The sequence below is a fragment of the Neolamprologus multifasciatus genome, chromosome 1 (genome assembly GCF_963576455.1).
Source record: "Neolamprologus multifasciatus chromosome 1, fNeoMul1.2, whole genome shotgun sequence".
NCBI lineage: Eukaryota > Metazoa > Chordata > Actinopteri > Cichliformes > Cichlidae > Neolamprologus > Neolamprologus multifasciatus.
This window is the reverse complement of record NC_140439.1, coordinates 1,832,236-1,853,636: the sequence shown is the minus strand read 5'-3', so window position 1 is coordinate 1,853,636 and position 21,401 is coordinate 1,832,236. Positions and strand designations below refer to the sequence as shown.

Here is a 21,401-nt window from a genome sequence, read left to right as displayed (position 1 = left end):
GATGCCCTCAGGGGTCGGTGCGTTGGTGGTTCTTGGTTTCCGGGGCTGGGCGCTCAGGTATGTACCAGCTCACTCCCGGTGACTACTTGGCGGGGCCTGGTGCCTGTTGCTCGGTCAGGCCTCTTCCGGGGCAAAGGGGGCCCTCCGGCCTCTGGGCCTACGGCTCGGTTCACTCTGGCACAGCTGGCTACCGGCAGAGCCAGCGGGCACGCCACTGCAGCCCCCTCTGGCTTCTGCTCCATGGCTACTGGGTGACCCCTCATCTGGCGCTCTCCTCAGCTCTTCCCAGGAGGGTGGCACTGATGCCCCTCCGGTGGTCCTCCTTGGGCTCTCGCACTCTGGGGCCTCTGGATGTCTGGAGCCTGGATCTCCTCCATGCCTGCTTCATGCCCTGGGGGGCGGGGCTATGGCTCTCTACATCCTCTAGCAGACTGTTACATGGGGAAACCTTTTGAATACAAGCGCGCTGATCCACACAGGTGTGCACACGGGTGTTCACTGTTCATAGACATAAACTACACCTTTATTGGCTGCTATTTCCAAGCACATTGCGCGCTGTCGGTCCTGCTTGCTGCACAACAACATTCAATATTTAGTATTTACTGCTGTTTACACTTAGCTAGATTAACGGGATGGTGTTGTTTTTAGTATGTTGCTCTGTTTTGGGTTTTTTTGCTTGTTTTCTCTTCTTTTTCTCTCAACAGGTGATCCAGGAGATTTTTTTTTCTCTTCTTTCTCTTTTTAAGTGCCCTTTCTCACTGTCCCCCTTCCCTTCTGTTTTTCTTTTCCTTCCTCTTTCTTTCTCCCTTTCCTTTCCCTCAGTCATGTCTGTCCCGTCTGTAACAACTGAAAATAAAATAAAATAAATAATAACAACAAAGGTCGATCAAATGGACCAATACAGCAAGGCCGTGATGAGCCATTTGGCAAAGTAAATCCTTGTTGGTCTTCAGACAACAATTCTGACGGCTAAAGAACCAAATGGGACAGGCAAAAGAAAAAGAAAAAGAGCTGTTTTATGACCGAGGCCGCATTCCCGTGAGGGGTCTTAATCTTGTGTCTGTTAGTAACAAAGTAACGCTCTACTTCCAAAACTTCCCTACGATGACTTATTTTATATTTTGACTGATTGTTGAGTGGTGCAGGATTGTTTCACTCAGTGCACCATGGTTTTTGAGACTTTCCTTTAAATAATGACCACATAAGTCATTTGTGTAGGCACATTTTTACAACCAACACCTTTGTGTTAAACCAAGTAGTGTTGAGTGTTCGTGTTCAGTTTTCCCTGGCAAATTTCAAAGAAATTCAAATTCTGTGGTGTAAATATGGATTTTTTAGACTTTTGTTTAGTAACTCTGGGTCTGTATGTCTGAAAATGCCAAATTATTAGAGGTTATTTTAATATCACTGGATGCACTGATAACTATCGGTGGATTACTTTGATACTGAAGAAATGTTAAAAACCTCTGACTGTTCATGTGCACTACAGCAGCAGTGGTTACACTACAGAACAAAATCTGCTCATTTTTACAAATTTTTCGCTGTTAACATTATCGGGTCATCGAGTTATGTGTTTGTCCACAGGACGGAAAGTTAATTCAGCGAAATAAATGTTTCCAAATGTCAAAATAAGGCGACAAAATTAAGCAAGGCAGTGTTTTGTTTTTATTAATGTATCCAATTTTGAATATAACAAAATTATACACACAACATGAGTTATGATAACATGACCAACTGTTTGTCAGTGTCAGCTTGCCAACCCTTTACAACATGTTTAAATCCTTTTACACTGAAAAGTTTGTTTATCCTTCTTGTGTTCCTCCTCTGTTCCCTCAGTCTTGTCTCCTCGTCTTTTGTCTCTGCTTGCGTGGTGTCACCCGGTCATCGGTTACTTCCTGTTTTACTTTGGTGGTCTTGCATTTCTTGTGCTTTGTATCCAGGCCTACTTCCCTTGTCTTGTCTTCAGTGATTAGCCACAGCTGTGCTTCCACCTGTTCCCTTTCCCCCTTGTTATCTGTGTTTCTTTGTTTGAACACAACAACCCTTTGTTGTGTTCTCCCTCATGGCCGTGTTTCCCTTGTAGTATGCTTTCACAGAAGCTTCCTAGTTTCCTAATTTGCTCCTGACCTGCTTTTCTTTGTGTTTTGTAAGAGCTCAACAATAAAGCTGCTCTTGAATTTATTCCTCACCTTCAAGTCCTGCATTTTGGGTCCAGCCCGTCCCTGACATGGCATTACAATGTATGACAGATTAAAAAGAGCACAACATTCACAGTGTGCTGTAGGAAGGATTGTAGTCTCTGCACATACATGAAGAAAAATTACATTGTTGGTCCAATGTCCATTTTTAACATGTTCAGCCTGTGAGAATCTGGAGAAAATGAAGGAGAGGCTCAACATCCTTCAGTCAGAGCTGTCGTCATACGTGGAAACCTTTTGGGTCCATGACGTTTGGGTTTAATATAAATATAATAAAGAATAAATTTACTGAATTTTCACTGTGTGTGTGTGTGTGTGTGTTGGTGGCGTGTATACTTTTCCTTAACACACCAGCAAACAGCAGAGGACATTTTGGTGATGAACAGAGAGGCAAAAATAAAACGGTCTGCTCTGCTCCATGAATCTGATGATGAGGTAGAACCAGCAGACAGATGGGGCGTCTTCACTGATGTTTTTCTGTGACAGCTGCCCTTTCATGATATTTGGCTTGTATTTTGTTTTAGTTAAGAGCGCTGTCAGTTTAGTTCAATTCAATTATATTTGTATAAAGCCAAATCACAACAACAGTTCCCTTCGGGAGCTTTATATTTTTAAGAAAAAGACCCTACAATAATAAAGAGAACTTCCCAACAATCATATGACCCCCTATGAGCAGCACTTTGGTGACAGTGGGAAGGAAAAACTCCCTTTTAACAGGAAGAAACCTCGGGCAGAACCAGGCTCAGGGAGGGGCGGGGCCATCTGCTGTGATTGGTTGGGGAGTACAAGTAACAAGTATGATCCAATGCAGTGAGGTCTATTAACATATAGTGAGTGAAGAAGAAACACCCAGTGCATCATGGGAATCCCCCAGCTGCCTACAACTAAAGGAGGATTTGGGGTCACCTGATCCAGCCCTAACTATATCTTAAAATCTTCAAAAAGTAGAGATAGTCTGTCTTCCAAATGGAGCCTCTGTGTGTATTTTTAAATATATCTCGCTGTAAATGACTCGCAGTTGATAAAACTGCAATGATTGATAGCTTTTATCGTAGCCCATTGTCGCACCAGTAAAGCACCTGCATGTGTTACTTTTTTGACATCCTAGCTATTTAAATGTTTTCTACGATTGTCACCTTTCACTGATTTTGTTTTTTTCTCTGGCCTCAGTTTAAAAAATGGAATTTGATCTGGAAGACGTTGTGGCTCAGCCTAGCATCGCTGCTTGATCTGTTTGTGCCTGTATCCTCGGGCAGTTAGAGTTAGACACACGTGCTCTGCTTAGAGGTAAGTATGAGTTTCAGATCTGTGGAATGGGGGAAGAAAATAAAAGGGAAACACATCAGAAATAGTGCTCCGTCTTCATTATTGCAGTCTGTGTTCACAGACAAAGCAAAGGATGAAAAAATGTTTAAAAGTCCAATGTGTGCCATTTAAATCCATGTGATAAATTCTGTTTCCATGGACAAATAATTCAGTCTCTGTAATCATTGGTAACACTTTGGTGCTTTGTGTGGTTTTTCTTTCCTAAAATGATTTTTCTTTTTGAAACGATGAGGTCATTAGGCAACTTAAAGCGCTAAGTGATTACATCACCATATAGCGTATGTACCTCCTAATTAAAGTGCAGGAAAGGAGCGTGTCACCCACACACAACATCGCTGTAACCATACAGCTGCTTTCCTGCATTTATATTGGCAGGATATGAGCACTGTTGGAAAGCATTTAGGTGAATGAGTCAAGTTGTACAAAATGTTTTGAGCGGGAGGATAAGCACCAGTCTATTCACAGCCCAAGTGTCATTTACCTTCATTTGTAGGACACGCCCATCTGCTCTTTGATTGCTCAGTCTCCTCCAGCTGCTGACGCACTGAAAAAATATTCTTTGTGCTCAAGAAACAAAATCAAAGGTTGATTTATTCAGATAATGAAACATTAAAGAAAATGCTCTTGGGATAAACTGACTGTATAGTAATCATGCACATTTATTGGACCAGCTCGCCATAAACTCTTATATCTCACACTGTAACTATGTAACAAAGTGACATGGAAAATTTACATGTAATGAAATTATTCAAATCAGCTTTTAGGGAAGTTTTTTTTCACTGTGTTGTCAGGCCAGCAGAGGGGGAAAGTAGCCAAGTACAGTTACTTAAGTTTAATTTAGATGCACTTCACTCACATTTACACGGCTCCCGTTTGGTCTTCTTCACAAACTGTATATACTGTAAGGCTGCAAAGCACAATAACTTGTGTCCAACATCTTCAGTAGTCTGATAATGGATGCATTTAATATTTTATATGTTAAAATTGGAGTGAAAAATTCAAATTTGTTTCTGGAAAAACACAATAAATGTATCAGTACATGAAATGATCTGTCCTTAGAAAAGCCTTAGTTTTAGCTTGAAAAACACTTTTTTATTATCACACTCTGACTTCAGCTGTCACATGGTTAATGTTTTTAGGCTGAGACTGAAACAATGAGCGAATGCATTTGATGCTTCACCAGTGCTCCACTCAGTGATGAGAAAACAATTTAATCAAATTATGAATGTCTTGGATTTCCTTAGAGTCACATCTGTTTGATCCACGTTAGGATTTTGTCTCGTCCTTCAGATAATTCTGCAGGCTGCACTTTACCACAGCTTTGTAAAACACATGCGATTATTTTCCCATTAAGGGACTCGCTGCACTTTCTTCTTTGCTTAAATAATTGCAGCTTGTTTCTTTGTCTATTATACTGGAGTCTCACAGGCTCGCTATTCACATACAAAACTACAATTAATAATCTATAGCATCCTGCTCTTTTGTGCTCGATGCATTTATTTCTTTTCCTTTTTCATTTAATTATTTGTTTCACATCACAAACAAAAATAATGCATTTGTTTATTTGATTGTGCACCAAAGGCCCAGGGACACAGAGCTGGTCTTTGTGAAGCAGACAAACTGCTGCGAGTTGATGCTTTCTCTGCTTTTGTAACGCTGTAGCACTACAGCCTCTTTCGGCTTTGCTCGGGATAGTGGATTATGTTTGAAATCTAAGTACTTTGTCCTCCTGCGTGCTTCTGATCACGGCGTCCCCCCTTTTTAGGTTGAATGTAAACGTCCTGTCGAGTCATGTCCGCTCTCAATCAATCAAATGTTGAGATGTGACCAGAACTTACACTTTAGCTTGGTAATAAGATTTGGAAAATTGTGAAAGAGAGAAGGGGAATGAGATGCAGCAAATGGTCTGGCCTGTTGGAAATGAGTCTCCGCTGTATCATTAAAATAAGCCATAAGCAGAATGCCACAGTAGAGCTACAGAGAGGTGAAATAGGCACAACTGGAATGCTGATGTGATATGGACAGGTGAGGCGTTTCGATATAACTTACTGAGGTCATGTCCTTCAGTTGGCCTGGAAATATGTTGGGGTTGCTGCCATGCTGTGGTATAATAGAGGAAATCATAGGATAGTCCCCTCTGAAACTGTTCCTCACAGCATGCACATGGACACATCACCAGTGTCACGGTGCATTAATACGATACAATGTATCCAAATGGGGCCTGTGAGAAGACCAGCGTGAGTTTGCACTGTACTGTTGAGCATGCAGAGAGTACTCACCCCTTAAATCCTTTCCTCTGTTTGTTTGTTCCGTTAAGTTTAAGGACCACGGAAAGCTCCCTTTCCTGGTGTTCAATGAGAGCTACATTCCCACAGAGGGACAGATGATAGTGGAAGTCTGGCTTTCATGCTACGGTAAAAGCTAAGGCAGAGGGATGAGAGCATTGTAACGTGTTCCTCTGCGTGTGATCTTCTGCTGTTTGCTGACTCACAGATATACATGTGGCCTTGATCTAATTTTTGAGTAGACAGGAAGGAGGCTCACTTCACCACATTATCCACCATATTTACTTCATATTGCATGTGATGCTCACATACTAAAGTGAGATTTTATTGCCATTTGATTAAAAGTTGCTACAAAAACATCCTCATTTTGATTCATAGTTTATTTTTAATGGTACATTATTTTCGTTCTGGCTTGTAGCTGCTCAATTACGCCCACACAGTGAGTGACAGCTTAGTATGAAAAGTGCTGTGGACATGTTGCTTCACTGGGACACAACAGCACGAACCTTCAGGCTGGGCCCAGGACCTCGTCTCCATGTGCTTCACTGTGATCTGTGAGCCTATAAATAAATGAGCTGCTAGATTTCGAAACGTTCTGTTTTATCTATTTATAGCTGAGTTTTGCTGGAGGAAAAAGAATCATTATTCTTATTTGGCCGTAAGATGGTAAGGGCAAAAGACGCATTGATTAATGACACATACCTTGTTTCCTCATCTATTTAAAAACACAGTATTGACCAACACATTTCCAACCCTCCGTTAAGCTTGCTCGTACGTCACAGATATTTTCCTATATTTCCTACATTCTTGAGCAGGAAGCTGCATCCACAACTATGTTTTAAAGTAAGCATATTTTTTCCCAGCTGTGCGATAGACTCTAGAAATATCCAGGGTCCATTCAGCTACTTGCCCTGTGATAGCTGACATATGGACTCTGCCCGACCCAGAGTCTCCTGGGGATGATTCTTTGCTTCAGGGTCTCATTGCTGCTTTTTGTGGATGATGTGATTTTTCTTTTTGCTCCATCAGGTGGTGTCCTCCAGCTCACACTGGGGTACTTCTTTTTTGAATGTGGCAGAAATGAGAATTAGCACTTCCACGGTTCTCAGACTTGAAAGTGCTTAAAAGGAGGAAGAGTCGCTGCCCCAAATGGAAAGAAGTTAAGTATTTCAAGCTCTTGTTGACAACTGAGGAGAGTGCATGTCCGCAGTTAAGTGGACACAAACGAGCTGTGGACAATGACCAAAAGGGGCTTTGATCATAATGCACAAAATTGAATTTATGTTATTTTTCATAGAAGTCAATGCAACTGGAAGTCTTTCTGCAACAAGAGGAATCCAGTAAAAAGAATTGCAGTTTATGGCACTGGCAGATATGTCCATCTTATATGTGAGCGGGGTGCAGTGGTTGAATACGCCGCCCCTACATGTGCCAAAGTGTTTGTGACCAAGACACTAAGAGCCAAGTTGCTCCACGTGGCAGGGAAGCACCTTGGTGGCAGCTCCTTACACGTCATACTGTGTATGTGCATCTATTTTATTTAATTTTTAAAAATATTTTTTGGCATGTAAGTGCAGGCTGTTTACTTACAATCCTATGAATGCCCGAGAACACTCGTGACCATGTAGTCATCTGCATATCCAGACATGTTTGTGTGTTATGTGGCTCACCAAATACAAAGCTGATCTGGATTGGTACTCTAAGAGAGACTTTCTGTTATGCCTGCCGTTCCAGCCTGTACATGGATATATCAGTTGTGGCTCCTCCAGCTGCTGTGTATTTTGGCACACCCCCTTGTGACATATATCGTATGATAATGCAGACTCTTCATTTTTCACCCAGCCTCTCACGAATGAATATGTTTGATCTAAAGCAGCTCTTCGTTTTGGACCATCCTGCTTCCTTTTAGATTTTGTTAGGGATGAGGTTCTTACATAACTTTAAAGTTATTGTCAAGAATGATGTTGCATAGCAACTGGAGCAATTTTTGCGTATGATTACTTACAGTTGCACTACCAACACCTGTGTCTGTGCTTAATGCTTGAAAAGATATATCAGACTTGATTATAATCTGTTTTATCTTAACTGAAAAGTCATTTATGACGGGTTTTTTTGCACAAACTGTGGTAGCGCCTGATTAACCGCACTGTCTGTCCAGTTATCTGCAGCTTAGCTTAACGTCGGCCCCTTCGGGCTCCTTACCAAATACAGTAGAAAGGTAAAAGCTGAGTTACATCGCCAGCAGTCCTGATCTTCCATCTTAAACGTCAGAGGATAATTATCCAATGCTGAATGAGCCTGAGGTTGATTATTTTTAGTGGTTAGAGTCTTGGGTGTAGTTAAGCTCTGCCTTTCCTTTCTCTCTCTTTCTGTTCAGCCCGTCTGCTACTGTAGCTGTGCATGCATTTTAATGCCTTTGCCCCCAAGCTGTATAGTGTCAACAGAACACTGTTGCTGCATGAAAAACTGGCACATTTCTTACAGCTTTTTCTGTCTCCACCTAAAGTTAAAGTTTAAACTTTGTGCCAGTGGTGTTTAATTACTCTCAGGCACAGAAATCCATTAAAAACACTGTGTGTGTTATTCAAAGCGCAGTGGTTTGTTCTACCCCTCACATTCCTTAAAGCCTTTTTTCGGTCAATAACAGGATTGCAGAGGCAGTCTGCCTGCTTGCTACAGACATGAAAGAACCACGGGGACGTTGTTCGCTGCCCCGTGGACGTTTTCCTCTAATTAACATTCAAGTTCAGGCACAATCCAGGTTGTAATGTTGAACTGTTATTGCATCAAGGAGGCAGAAACACCTGCCTGTAATCATCTTCCTCTGTGGGTTTACACTAGAATAGAAAGTGATGATTTAATAAATTAGCGAGTGGTTGAATAATGAATCAATGCTCCGGCTGTATGACAAGCCCTTTAATGTCGATATGACAGCACAGTGGAAAACAGGGTTAAAACTGCGTGTCCATAGTTGCGTTTTAATGCGTGTCAGTACGTGCGCTCACACACACACGCTCAGACATCTTAGGTTCGTTTATGAGTCTGGAATAAAATCTTCTTGAAGGCCCTTCTGAAGTCTCGGTTAAAAATGGTGTAGATGATGGGGTTCAGGCAGCTGTTGCAGTACCCGATCCAGAAGAAGAGGTTGAAGAGAGTGTCAGGGATGATGCAGTTCTCCCTGCAGACAGCGTGGAGGCTGTAAGTGAAGAAAAACGGGAACCAGCAGAGGACAAATACGCCCATCACCACTGCCAGGACAAATGTGAAGCGCTTCTCCCTCATTTGAGCCACTTTGTTTTTGGATAGAGACGCGTGTCTGCTGCGGACAGGCACCGGAGACGGGAGAAGGAAATGGTTGGAGCCGTGGTCCGATGATGCCCACGATATGGAGGCACAGGAAGGAGGGGGCACAGAAGGAGGGGGTTTCAAACTGTTTGCTGCTCCCTCCGCGTCCTTTTCCTCATCTGTTTTCACCCTCCCACCGCCTCTCCTGGGGAAGCGGAGCGATGAGGAAAAGGACAAGGATGTTTTTATTTCACCTTGGCAGCTCCGTTCCTCTAAGTCGATCTCATCCAGCTCTCCTCTCCTGTGAGTGCTGCTGTTGCTGTCGATGTTGGAAGAACTGTGTCGGGCGGGGGGCCGCGGGCTGTCCAGCTCGTACTGAGGACAGCCCTTCCTTTGGCAAACCCTGGACGTGCCCACGAAGCACGTCTCGGACTGCGACGGCTGCCGCTCCATCATGTTCTTCGCCACGAACACGGTGGAGGCCCGCTGCTTAGCAACGCGGTATATCTTACAGTAAACGAGTATCATGATGACTCCCGGGGCGAAGAAGGACACCAGGCAGGAGGAGAGGATGTACCATGTCTGGTTGTTGAGGAGACACTCCTGTGTGTGCATGTTATTCTCACGGTACGTCCCCAGATCCTCTTTGTGGGTCATTAGCAGCGGTGGGGACGAGATGACAATAGATATGAGCCACACGATGCTGATCATCGTTTTGATCCGCCGGGGAGTACGTTTGCGGTTGTAGCTCACTGCTTTGGTGACGGACCAGTATCGGTCAAGGCTGATGGCACACAGGTGGACGATGGAGGAAGTGCAAAAGAGGACGTCCAGAGCCAGGTAGAAGGAGCACCAGGTGGAACCAAAGTACCAGTAGCCCATGACCTGGAAGGAGGACAAAGTGATTAAGACGTGTACAAAGAAAAGTGCTTATTCCTCAGTCAACATCTGTCAGCAGGGAATCGCTTAATCGAATATTTCACTGCAGTATAAATATTCTGTCAATACCTCATAACTGCCACACTGGCTGCTGCTTTTTTACTCTGGAGGCTCTCACAGCGGCTGCTGCTCTGGTCTTCCTCCAGCCAGTTCAAAACTGATGTGAGCCAGTAATCTTTTCCCAGAAATATTCATCAACCCCCCCCCCCCACTCCCACAGCTTCTGCTAACACCAAGTCTGTCCTTTTCCAGTGTCCCTTTTTATCTGCCCTCATGTACTTCACTTTTTTATGACCTGCTTGGTAAAAACAAAAAGTAGCACATGTTACCCTGTTGCACTCCTAGTTTATCGATTTAGAGGTGTGAAATGAGCCTGCATGTTAGATGAGTGTTAAAATAAATTGACTGTTTTTATTTGCAAGATCAGCACGCAATCATAAACAGCAATTCCTAAAACCGGGCCAACAGTTCTTCTTACTTTTCAAGCTGCTGATCATAGCTGTGCCAGACTGAAATAACAGAATACAGCAGGATCTTTAAGTGCAGTAAACAGAAAGACAGACAGTGAGATAAATGGGAGGGAAAGCCACAAAAGTCCAGGAGCACAAATCAGTAGTTTCATTTCAACACTATTGTTGTTAAACTGTAAATCTTTATATGGAAGGATCACCATGGAATATTCCATAGTTTTTCTTTGAACATCGTACTTCTTGAATTTCAGGCGGTGGGGTGAAGCTGGCTTCAAGAACAGATAAACAGTTATGAAGATAAGCACTCAGCTGCAGTGTTGGTCAAGTTACTTGAAAAAAGTAATCAGTAACTAATTACTGATTACTTCCCCCAAAAAGTATTCCTGTTACTTTACTGATTACTTATTTTCAAAAGTAATTAATTACTTAGTTACTTAGTTACTTTTTAAAAACACGATTTACAACCTGAATAGGTGATAAATAGATCTTTCAGCCCAATTCTACTTTTTCTGCATAATCCATCATACAAAATGTAATCAAATAGAAAAGTATCTTTTTAAAACTTGTTTTATTAGTTTTAATCTTTTAACTTTATGCATCAAGCAAAAATTTAATTATATGCACCACTCTCTGAATTTGTTTAATATTTAAACCTATTTTCTGCACATTCCAGCACATAAAATAATTTTTCTGTGTGTGTTTACACTCAGTCTTTCAAATAGATGCAAGTAAAACACAGCAGAAAATAAATAAAGTCAAAGACTAGCGGTCCTGTTGCTCTATTTTCACCTGTAAAGCAGGAGTGGGGTAGGCGGAGGTTTACCCTGGTGCAGGTGTGCAGCGGTCAGTGGAAGAATCCGCGAGTTTCTCTGTGAGTTTCCCATTACGTCATAGCGCACTCGGAGCTTGCTCGGAAGTTTAGGGGTTTTTTCGCTGTAAAAAGAAGTTTTCTTCCCACGCACAACGGACACTAATGTTTTTGTCACTTTTTATGGAATCAAACTCAAAGTAAGGTCAGTACTTCCACGCTTTAAACGCTGCACGCTCATACTCTCTCCGCACTCGATATATTATCCATTGTTGATCTGCACACAGCTGTTGTCACGAATGTCGCACTTACTTACGTCACTGTCATGAGACATTCTCGCAAAAAAAATCACAGTTTTAGTAACGCAGTAACGCGTTACTGCCCATCTCTGCTCAGCTGTAGACTGAGGTGTAAGCTCAGCATTTCTCACAGATTCCATTTATACACAAGACACAAGCGCACTTTAAAAGTGTTGCAAACATCTCATTTTATGAAATGCCTTTTCTGTAAATTGCCTAACTTCTAATAATTAATAGATTAGTTCAATCGTCTGTCTCTCCAGCGAGTCTCCCGTCACATTGAAAGACGCCAACTCCAACATGTTGGACTGCAGCTGGCGCCTGTACTCCTTGTTCTGTTCATTAGCCTCCGAGTGCCTAGCGAAGCACCACGTGGTTGATGGTTAGAGTGGCCCCCTTCTCGTCTCCACCAACTGCAGTCCAAGACAACAACATCAAAGACCACTGTAACCATGACCATCCATCAGCAGGGAACATAAGCCATGCTAGACGGTTAAAATAAGGGCTTTGTAGTTAACTGGTAAGTCTACATATTAGTGCAGTTTCTTTGTGTTCTCTCCAGTCTCATCTCTTTTCCTTGTCAGAGTACCTGGTACAATAGCCGTGTCCAAATTCAGAGGCTGCATCTTCCTGAGGACCCGGCCTTCACGGTCTAAGTGGGCCGGGTCCTCCGAAGGCCAGGTAGGCCAGAAGTGAGTGGCTGTGAAATTGGACATAACATTTTTAAGTTATCTAAGTGACTTATGTATCATGTTTAACCTGAGTAGTGAAAGACCGCGGGGGTTTGAAAATGATTTGCTGGGACTTCGCCGTTCTCGCCGGCTCTAGTGAGCCTTGAACCCCCGGCTAGCTATCGAGCTGGTGGGTAACAGACGTCTCCGAAAACGTCAGACTTTTACAAATATGTGATTTGAAGTTTACACAGCAACATTTTCACTTGAAAATATCTTAAAAGTTTATTTTGTGACCCAGAAAGAGTAATAAGAGTAATATTAAAACTAAGTAGCTGCGCCATTGTTGGAAACTGGAATTGGCCGTCTGAGCCACGCTATGAATCCCACGAGGGATACACCCGACCCATCCTTCAAATCTGGGGAAAAGGAGGACGCAAATTTGGACCGCCTTCATCGCATCGCTGTGATGTAATCGACCTACAAATGTGGCCTCAGGAGGATGCAGCCCATGAATTTGGACACCTCCAATGACTCCCCTCATAACTCCACCCATCCTTCAGCTGAAGAAAGAGGTAGCAGATGAGACTAGGTAAGAACTAATTACAATGTAACCAGTTAAGTAGGAGACTAAAGACGGCTCAAAGTACCAGGATGACTGTGGTGTGAGAGTGAATACAAAGACCTGAGCAGGAAGGAACAGAAAGTACTACAGATATGAAGCCATGTCTAACACAATACAGCTGCAGGATCATTTCAAGGAATAATAGCTGATGAAAAGCAGGAACAAAGCACCAGGCAGTTATTGCTGAGAGCAGAGGAGAACATCAGAGTGGATTCAGCAGCTACACATCAAACAGGTGCCTCCGAACTTGAGCAAGGGGAAACAATTAATTAAATTGTTCAGAATTATTTGTCACTTTTTTTTAACAAGCCAAGATGTTGACAGTCTACTTCTCACACGTTTTCATGCAGAACGCGAGCCAGAGAGCGTCTCTTCATTACTCAGTAAGACATTCAAATTCATTTCATGTTTCCAGCTCAAAGGACAACTAACACTTCCAAGTAAAACATGAACGTTTCTCCATATCAGCCCTGACTGGGCTTCCCCGCAGTTACTCAGTTACAATATCATGGTCCAGGCTGTCCGTCAGTGTGTAAGGTGTGTTTTTCCTACTTCCTGTCTACCTCGCCTGCCTCTCCTCACCTGCAGGTCATCGGCAGTACTTAAGGAGCAGCTCAGACCTTCACTCTTCGCCAGATCGCCGGCTACTCTGTAGCGGTAAATTAGCCCTAATGGTCGGTTTGACCTTTGTTACTTCCTGTGAGACGGACATCTTATTTTATTAGGATCCTCTATCCAACAAGAATGGGTCAACACTCGTCTTCCTGCAGCAACTGTCCCTTTAGTTCCCAAACATGTTTCAAAGATGGGAGATGTTAGACTGTGGTAACCATGGCTCCGTGTGAGCATCTTTAGCTGTTTTGTGTTATTACCATCAAAAACAAAATGACTCAAAATGCTTCATTTTCTCAATTGAACCATTTGATGGTTTCTATGTTCTGTTGTAAATAACATGGGTTTATGAGATTCTGCAAAAAGAGCATTCTCTCTAACATGCATGAATCAAAATCCACACGTCCACCACCAAAAATAATGATATTAAAAATGTACCTGAAGTTACACCAACAGGTGTGTTCCCCTTTGTGTGTTTGCACCCAGCACATGTTTCAGTACTCACTGGTATTGACTATGTGCACGTTAGCATATGCTACTTCCGGTGCGGAAACTCCTGTGGGGAGCTTTGTTTCCGGTGTCCTATTCGCACCTGGTTTACGGTCCAAAACAAGTTAAGCAAATGAATAAATAAAGCGGCGCATTACATTTCTATAGATGTCTCGGGCATTTACCCAATATATCTGTAAATGATGTTCATCGACTTGTTGATATATTCCCCCTGCGCCTCAGAGCAAAAGAGAAAAGGATTCAAATGTTATATTTCTCAGCTGTCCCTCGTTTATCGCGGGTGTTATGTTCTAAAAATAACCAGTGATAGGTGAAATCAAGTAGCCAATTTTATTTTTTGACGGTGCAAAACGTTTCGTGTACATCGTGGACATACAGCACTGCACTTCAGAGTCACACTGCTAGCATCGATGCAGCGATTCTGTACTGTACAGGAGAGACATCATGGAGGAGATCGTCTGCAGCGATCAGGACCTAAAAAAAGCATGCAACAAAAAACTTGCACTAAAAAATCTGCGAAACAGCGAGGTGAAAGGTGAACCGCGTTATAGCGAGGGACCGCTGTAATTTTGAAGGTAAGTCACAACATACCCTTCGTAAATACTAATGTATAGAAACCGTTACCAGCAATCATTCATTTTTTGTGTGGCTTTTTTCACGGTTTGTTAACATGCTGTATAGGTGTGTACTTGACTAGCTGATATCAACATAACGGGGGAAACATCTGGTTTGACTATTCTTCACCTGTAGTTTGAATGCTGAACATTTGCCTGTTTAAATCATAAGACCAGTCACTATACAGAGATGTGCTTCTGAATGTGGACGATGTGTCTTCTGCTGCAGTGATGCAGTTCTGCTTGTGTTGAGTGATGTAAACAACTGATCGATCTAAACTCTTTAAACGTCAAAACTGATCATTCGATTTTTTATGACACAACAGTGGTGAGTGTTCCCACCTTCTGCTCTTTGTAACTTAACGCGATCTTTCCGTTTTCGAGTTTTGGACATCAATTTTGGAGTATATCTTCGCAGTAGCGATTGACCGCAAAGTAAAGCTACCGGAAATGTACAACCCCACATCCAGTCTCAAACCAGGAAGTTAGCATTTTCTCGTGCACAGGGTCAATTACTTATACAGGTTTTTTTCTACAAACTCAGGGGTTTTCACAACAAGCCACATGCTCCCATACCCACGATGCATCATTCCATCCCTTTAAGACCTTTCTAACTAACCCTCACACACACATGCACACTCACAATCTGAGAGATGCATCGGGGGTTTGGTACATTACCTTGCCCATTAAGGATTGGATGAGGCTCAGCTCCAATAATTGACCTTTGGTGTAGTAGATGACCTGCTCTACTTCCTCAGTCACAGGAGGAATCGATAACCCTCTGAGGTCTACATCAGCGTACTGAAGGCGGTGATCCTGACCCTCGCTCTAACCAAACACTACACTTTAAAAAAAATAACAACAAATGATGTTGATGTTGTGGGAAATATGTGATTAGCTTTTGCTGCATGTCAGCAAAGTGATCATGTCTTTGTTCCAGGTCTGCCGAGACTTTGCCTTTCAATAAACACAAAGCCTGCTGATTTCCTGGGGTTAGGGTTAGTGTTGTCCCTGACCTCAGAGCGTCAACATTCAGACTGCTCAATCCCAGCTTTAATTTCACACACTGCGCTGAATCCCCATCGGTGTTCAAGAAAATCTAGGAAATAATTCCATCCATGACTTTTATGCAAATGTATGAGCATGAGTGAATTTATGTGTCAGTCTTTTGTGGTGACAAGAAAGTTGTTTGCTTAGGTGAATGCACCGGAAAGAATCCAATCACCGAGATTGAGCTTCTTGTGTCGGGGCTCAGCCTTAGAGATAAGACGAGGAGATCAGTCAAAGCCATGAGGGGCTTCGGGCATCCTAACTGGGATGCCTCATGGGTGCCCTTTTTCTATTTGTCATTTATCCAAGTGAATGGTAAATATGGTAAATGGCCTGTATTTGTAAAGCGCTTTACTTAGTCCCTAAGGACCCCCCCCCCCCCCCCCCCCAAAAAAAAGCTTCGTCTTTCCCAGAGGAGACAGCTCAGAGGAGGGGAACAGTAACTCAAACAACGACTCATTACAACCAAAGTGTGCAGAAGAGCATCTATGACTGCATCATACACTGGGCCTGGGCCACAGCAGCAGAAGACCACACCAAGTGCTAATCCTGTCAGCTAAGAGCAGTTTGCAAAGGCTCACCGAAGTGAACAATAAAAGGTTGGACAAATGTGGCCTGATCTCATGAGTCTGGACTTCTGCTGAAACGACATGAAAGCATATGTAACGGCGGATATGTAAAGCTAGCTCATATTCACGTAATATAACGCCTTTATTTTGGTAACTTCCTGTGTGACCGGAAGTGAACGATGTAACGGTAACCAACTTGATGTACAAAAAAGACGGAAGAAAACGGAAAACTAATGCTAACGGAGAAAAGGGAGAGAACATGGTTAAATTGTACAAAAACGAATGGTTCTAGCTACAGTCGACAGGGGAACAAGGTTTGTAATGTACATGATTTAAGTTGAGCAATCTGAAATGCATAATATGTATTATATAGTTTAATAGAAAACGGTTAGACCAGCGTAATGAGCAGTTAAAATGGTGTTACATAAATAACATGGTAATTGTTTTATTTGTTTGTCTAGCTCTTACGTTGGTTCATTGTCTGATACACGGCAAGGAATAATAAAGGTCATTCAACAACCATCAGTTCTGGCCTTCTCAGTTCGACTGGATGCTACAGCATAGATCCATCCTGCCTTGAATAAGTGGTTCGAGGTACTTGTGGCGGTGATGGGAGATATTTTCTTGGCACACTTTGGCTCTTTACCAGCTGTGCGTCATTTAAATACCACAGCCCACCTGAGTATCGTTGCTGACCATGTCTATCTCTTTACAGCCACAGTGTACACATCTTCTGATGGCTGCTTACAGCAGGATATGCAAACGATCCCAATCAGGTTTCTTGAACATCACAGGCTTTGAGGGTCATTTCAAACAGATGAGCTACTTGGGTATGAGATTCCTATTTGATGCAATCTCGCGGTAATGGAGCGGAAAATGGGACAGACTTTGTCACAATGGTAGGAGGGCACGTTGCAATGCTGGGATGAAAGGTGTCGTGATCGGCTGTGTGCTGCAGGAAGGAAAGGACCCAAAGGCAGACTCGTAGGCGAGACTCAAACACAGGTTTACCCGCTGAACGAATAAACTGTACAAAACTAAACTGGAAAATTGAATGAACTGAACACACAGAGACTCACACAACCATGAGGGAGATCGCAACGCCGGACAGAAGGAAACAAAGAGCTTAGACAGGGAACAACAAGGGAACAGGAAACACATGGGGAACTCAGCTGGAGACAGAGGACGCAAAGCTAAACACAACACATGAGACGAAGTACCTTCAGAGGAAGAGAAGCAAAACAAAACATGGTGTACACAGACAGGAGACTACCAAAGTAAAACAGGAAGTAACGCGAACACACGCACAGAAGCATGACTGGGGAAACACGGATAAACATGACGGAGACATGACGGCAGAAACACGAGGAGGAAAGCAAGACACCAGAACTCACAGCTAATATAAACACACACAGAAAGAGACACAAAGCTAAACAGAACAAGCTAGGCACTTAAACATAAATCACATCACAAAATGACAAAAACACAGGAAAACTCAAAACGCTGGGTTTTCTTGGACCATGACAAAAAATAAATTTCCTAAATAAATTTATTGGGTGACTGGACTTTAATTTTTTTTTAAAAAATAGTGGAGGCTTACAAATGATGCAGAATAGTTGAGTCCACAGCACAGTCTGTCTGGTACTGGGCTGTACTGGCAGCTACACCTGACTCCAAGCAGTCATTTGTATTGATCGCGGCTTCAGCTGAAAACGTAGCAACACAAGAAGCACTAAGCTCTATTATATGGTGACCCGCTCTGAGGGAAGTGAGCTTTTGTGTACTCTAATGAATGCCATCAGGAGTTATTATGTATTACTAAATAACTCAGCACCTGCAAGACCAGTGTCCTTATTAGCTGTTCTATGTCGTATGATTGCACCTGTTATTCGCCTAAATCAGGCCAACGTATTTTAACATACTGTAAATATTGTTTCATAAACAAGAATGAGTTTGGACTTTTGTTTCAGCCTTAACATTTATCAACATGATGACATGATTTACTGTTATCATGGCGTGCCTTAGGACGCATTAACAATGCGGTTTGGCCTCTGATGTACCTCATCACCAAACAGCACGAGGCTGCAAGCTCACGGGGCTCGGATCAGTCCCGTACGCTTGGTACTTGCAGAGGGTCGGTCTGTATAGCAGCCAGTGAGCGCAGAGTGAGAGGATGATGAAAGTGAAGAGAGAGGGGAGAATGGAGGGTGCCCTGAGGGTGACACTAAGGATGAGCAGGGGAGAGAGAAAAATAGGATTGCATTTTTTAGGCTTTTTATATCATGGAAATCATAAATACTCAAATGAAAATGAAGAAAATCATGTTCTCTTAACCTTGATACTCCCAGTGAAACTCATTTAACCATCAAATAATTGTAGACTGCAGTATGTTGAGAAAGGAAAGGGCTGCACAGAGTCTACTCATCTGTCGGCAGACTCAGCATTGCAGGAGCTCTGTGGTGAGCCCCTGCTTTGGTGCAGTGAACACTGTATTTTTTCACAAGAGAAGAATCGAGATGGAGAGAAACCTCCAGACCAAGTTTGAACAACATCTAAAATTATTGGACTTTCAGAGATTTGACCTGATCGGCGCTAATACAGCTATTAATTCTTGTTTGTAAACAGACAAGGAACAGGAACCGAATACATAGAAAACTGTGTGAACTTGGAACTACAAAACAGTCGCCTCACCTCATTGGCTAGGGAGAAGGGGATGACCAGAGTTGCCACCAGTATGTCCGCTGAAGCCAGAGACACCAGGAAAAGGTTCTGAGGTGCCCTCAGGGCTCGACTGGTGAACACCGCCACCACGACCAGCACGTTCCCCACCACAGTCCCCAGGATGATGACCGTGACCACCAGCACGATAAACACCGACGCCACCTGCGAGTGAGGAGGTAGAGGAGGAGATCTGGACGAGCCAGAGGACGCCTGGCTGACATTCTCCAGAGAAGAGTTTGGTATCAACGTGGCCGGCGTGGTGGCCGTTACAGGCGTCAACGCCTCCGATACGTCCATCCTGCTTAAACCACTGACGTTGTGATCTCCATTTTCACTGAAGACCAGTGCATGTGTCTTTATGTCACAAAAAAGCCAGCAAAAACACAGAAATGTCCCCCAAGTATCTTCACCAACTTCAAAATATTAAAGTTTCAAAAAAAAGAAAAAGAAAAGATGATTTGTCTCTTGACAAAAATCAATTTCTGTCATTCTCACAGGACGATAACTATCCTGAATATTTCACACTATTATCCTCTGAGACAAGCAGCTTAATATCAGTGGTCGTGCCCAAACACACTCTGCCACTACAGGATGGGTTTGCATGAGAAATTTCATTAAGAAAATCCCATCTTCTAAAGTCGTCACTTTTAAATTTTATATAAAAGCTACAGACTGACCTGTTTAACTCCAGTGAGCTGAAGGAACGAAGACAAGCATATGGCTGCGTGCTCTAGTTGGAGTGAGGACAGAAAGCCTATTTGGGATGCATGGTACCCTCATTCTGCTGCACTGGGAAAACAACCAGCGGCTGAAAAGTGGAGGGAAAAAAATACTCAAAAGAAAAGATTAAATCTTTAAAAATAAAAAAAGAGTCAAGAAAAAAAAGCAGGTCTTCACTTTCATGCGAGTTATTGCTGAGCTGAGTGGCGGTGCTGCTGCCGCTGCCGCCGCTGCCGCTCACTGAGTCGGTACTGCTGGAATAGAGAAGAGAGGAGGAGGAGGAGGAGAGAGATGAAAAGAAGAAAGACTTGGACAGGAGCGAGAGAGAGGAAGAGGTGTTTGAAGGAGAAGAGGCAAGGAAAGAGCAAAGGAGTGAGACAGAAACGATGGATGAAGTGTGAGAGTGTGGGAGGAGGGAAAAGGGGAACATGGAGAGATATAGGAATGGGGAATGAAAAGGAAACTAATGAAGCTAGAGAGAGCAAGAAGAAGAAGATGAAGATGAGATGAAAGAGGGGAACTGGAATTGGGAGGAAACTGAAAATAAGGGATCGTTAAAAAGAAAAGAAAGGGGAGAGGAGAAATGAAGGGTAACGATGAACAGACAAAACAGGAAAAGGAAATGAGAAGGTGTAGGAAAAGGAAAGACTGTAAGGGCCTGTGGAGGAAAGAGGAAAAAGGAAGGATGAATGGCAGAAAGAAGAGGGGAGGAGAGGCGAGAAGAACAAGAGTAGTTATGTAAGAAAAAATAAAGACAGAAAAGGGAAAAAACGGGGGAAAGAACGGACAGGAAAATGAGGAAAACCGGGCAAAGCAGACAAGGAAAGTCTGGAAGAAAATGAAGAGATGAGGAAAACTATGACAGGCTCAAGAAAGAAGAGAGAAGGAAGTGGGAGGAGTAAGGAACTGAGTGTGAAGTAAGCAAAGAGAGAAAGGGAGAGTGGAAAGTGGGCAGAAGAGAAAGAAAAGAGGGGAGAGAAAGGAGAGGAGGTAGAGAAGGAAATGGAAAGGAGCCTCGGAGAAAAGAGAGAAAGAAGAGTTGTGTTAACTTCTGAGTGCTCATCAGTTTCCATTTATCCTGAGATGAGAGAAGTCAGAGCAAGGAGCCTTTTATTTAATCACTGATGCTCTTAATTTAGCTGCCTGGCACCGAGCGCTCACATGTAGGCAGATCGACCGGAATCCGCCTGCACTGTGGTTACACTTCTCCTGCATGTGAATGCAACTCACCACAGTGACACTCGCACACCTTTCACACCAGCGTCAGAGGTGGCTGAACTGTCACAGCCATGCGTGACAGGAATCCGTGCAGGGAGGTAATCCTGTGGTGCCACGGCCCGTGGGCACCTTTACAGTGGATTAGTGGATACATACAGTCTGTCTTCTTGCTCTTACTGCCTCGCTGCATCAACATCATCAGGGATTCCTGAGGGAGCGTTCATATTAGCCACGTTTGGAGCCGTTTATTCAACCTGTGGGGCTTTAGGTCATTGAGAATAATGAATCTTCATGGAGGGAAATTAACGCATCACCACCAAATGCATTGTTGGTGGTGCTGTTCCATATGTGCTCTTCAAGCTAGCAAACAGTGTTCCTCCTCTCCCAAGTCCAAAGCCCCATTTTGCTTTTTATTTTTTGAAGTTGTCCAGATCCACACAGAAATGTAGTGGTTTCTTTATTTACCCGTGCTCCTCCTACC

The 21,401-nt window shown here is 43.2% G+C and overlaps 1 protein-coding gene across 1 annotated transcript; it reads right to left on the bottom strand.

The window, feature by feature from the left end:
- Nucleotides 1-746: 746 nt before the first annotated feature.
- LOC146525104 (alpha-2Db adrenergic receptor-like) lies at nucleotides 747-20,834 on the bottom strand. Its single transcript, XM_085161309.1, has 2 exons — nucleotides 18,953-20,834; nucleotides 747-9,979 (listed from the first exon to the last, which is right to left on the bottom strand). The coding sequence occupies exons 1-2, from the start codon at nucleotides 19,277-19,279 to the stop codon at nucleotides 8,834-8,836; spliced, it is 1,473 nt and encodes a 490-aa protein (XP_085017435.1). The 5' UTR covers nucleotides 19,280-20,834; the 3' UTR covers nucleotides 747-8,833.
- Nucleotides 20,835-21,401: the final 567 nt, after the last annotated feature.

What these genes read in the sequence shown, in the direction of transcription:
- LOC146525104 (XM_085161309.1), bottom strand. Translation starts at nt 19,279, where the DNA reads ATGGACGTATCGGAGGCGTTGACGCCTGTAACGGCCACCACGCCGGCC. An exon ending in CCTTCTCCCTAGCCAATGAG is followed by an intron (nt 9,980 to 18,952) that starts GTGAGGCGACTG and finishes TCCTCCTTCCAG; the next exon opens with GTCATGGGCTACTGGTACTT.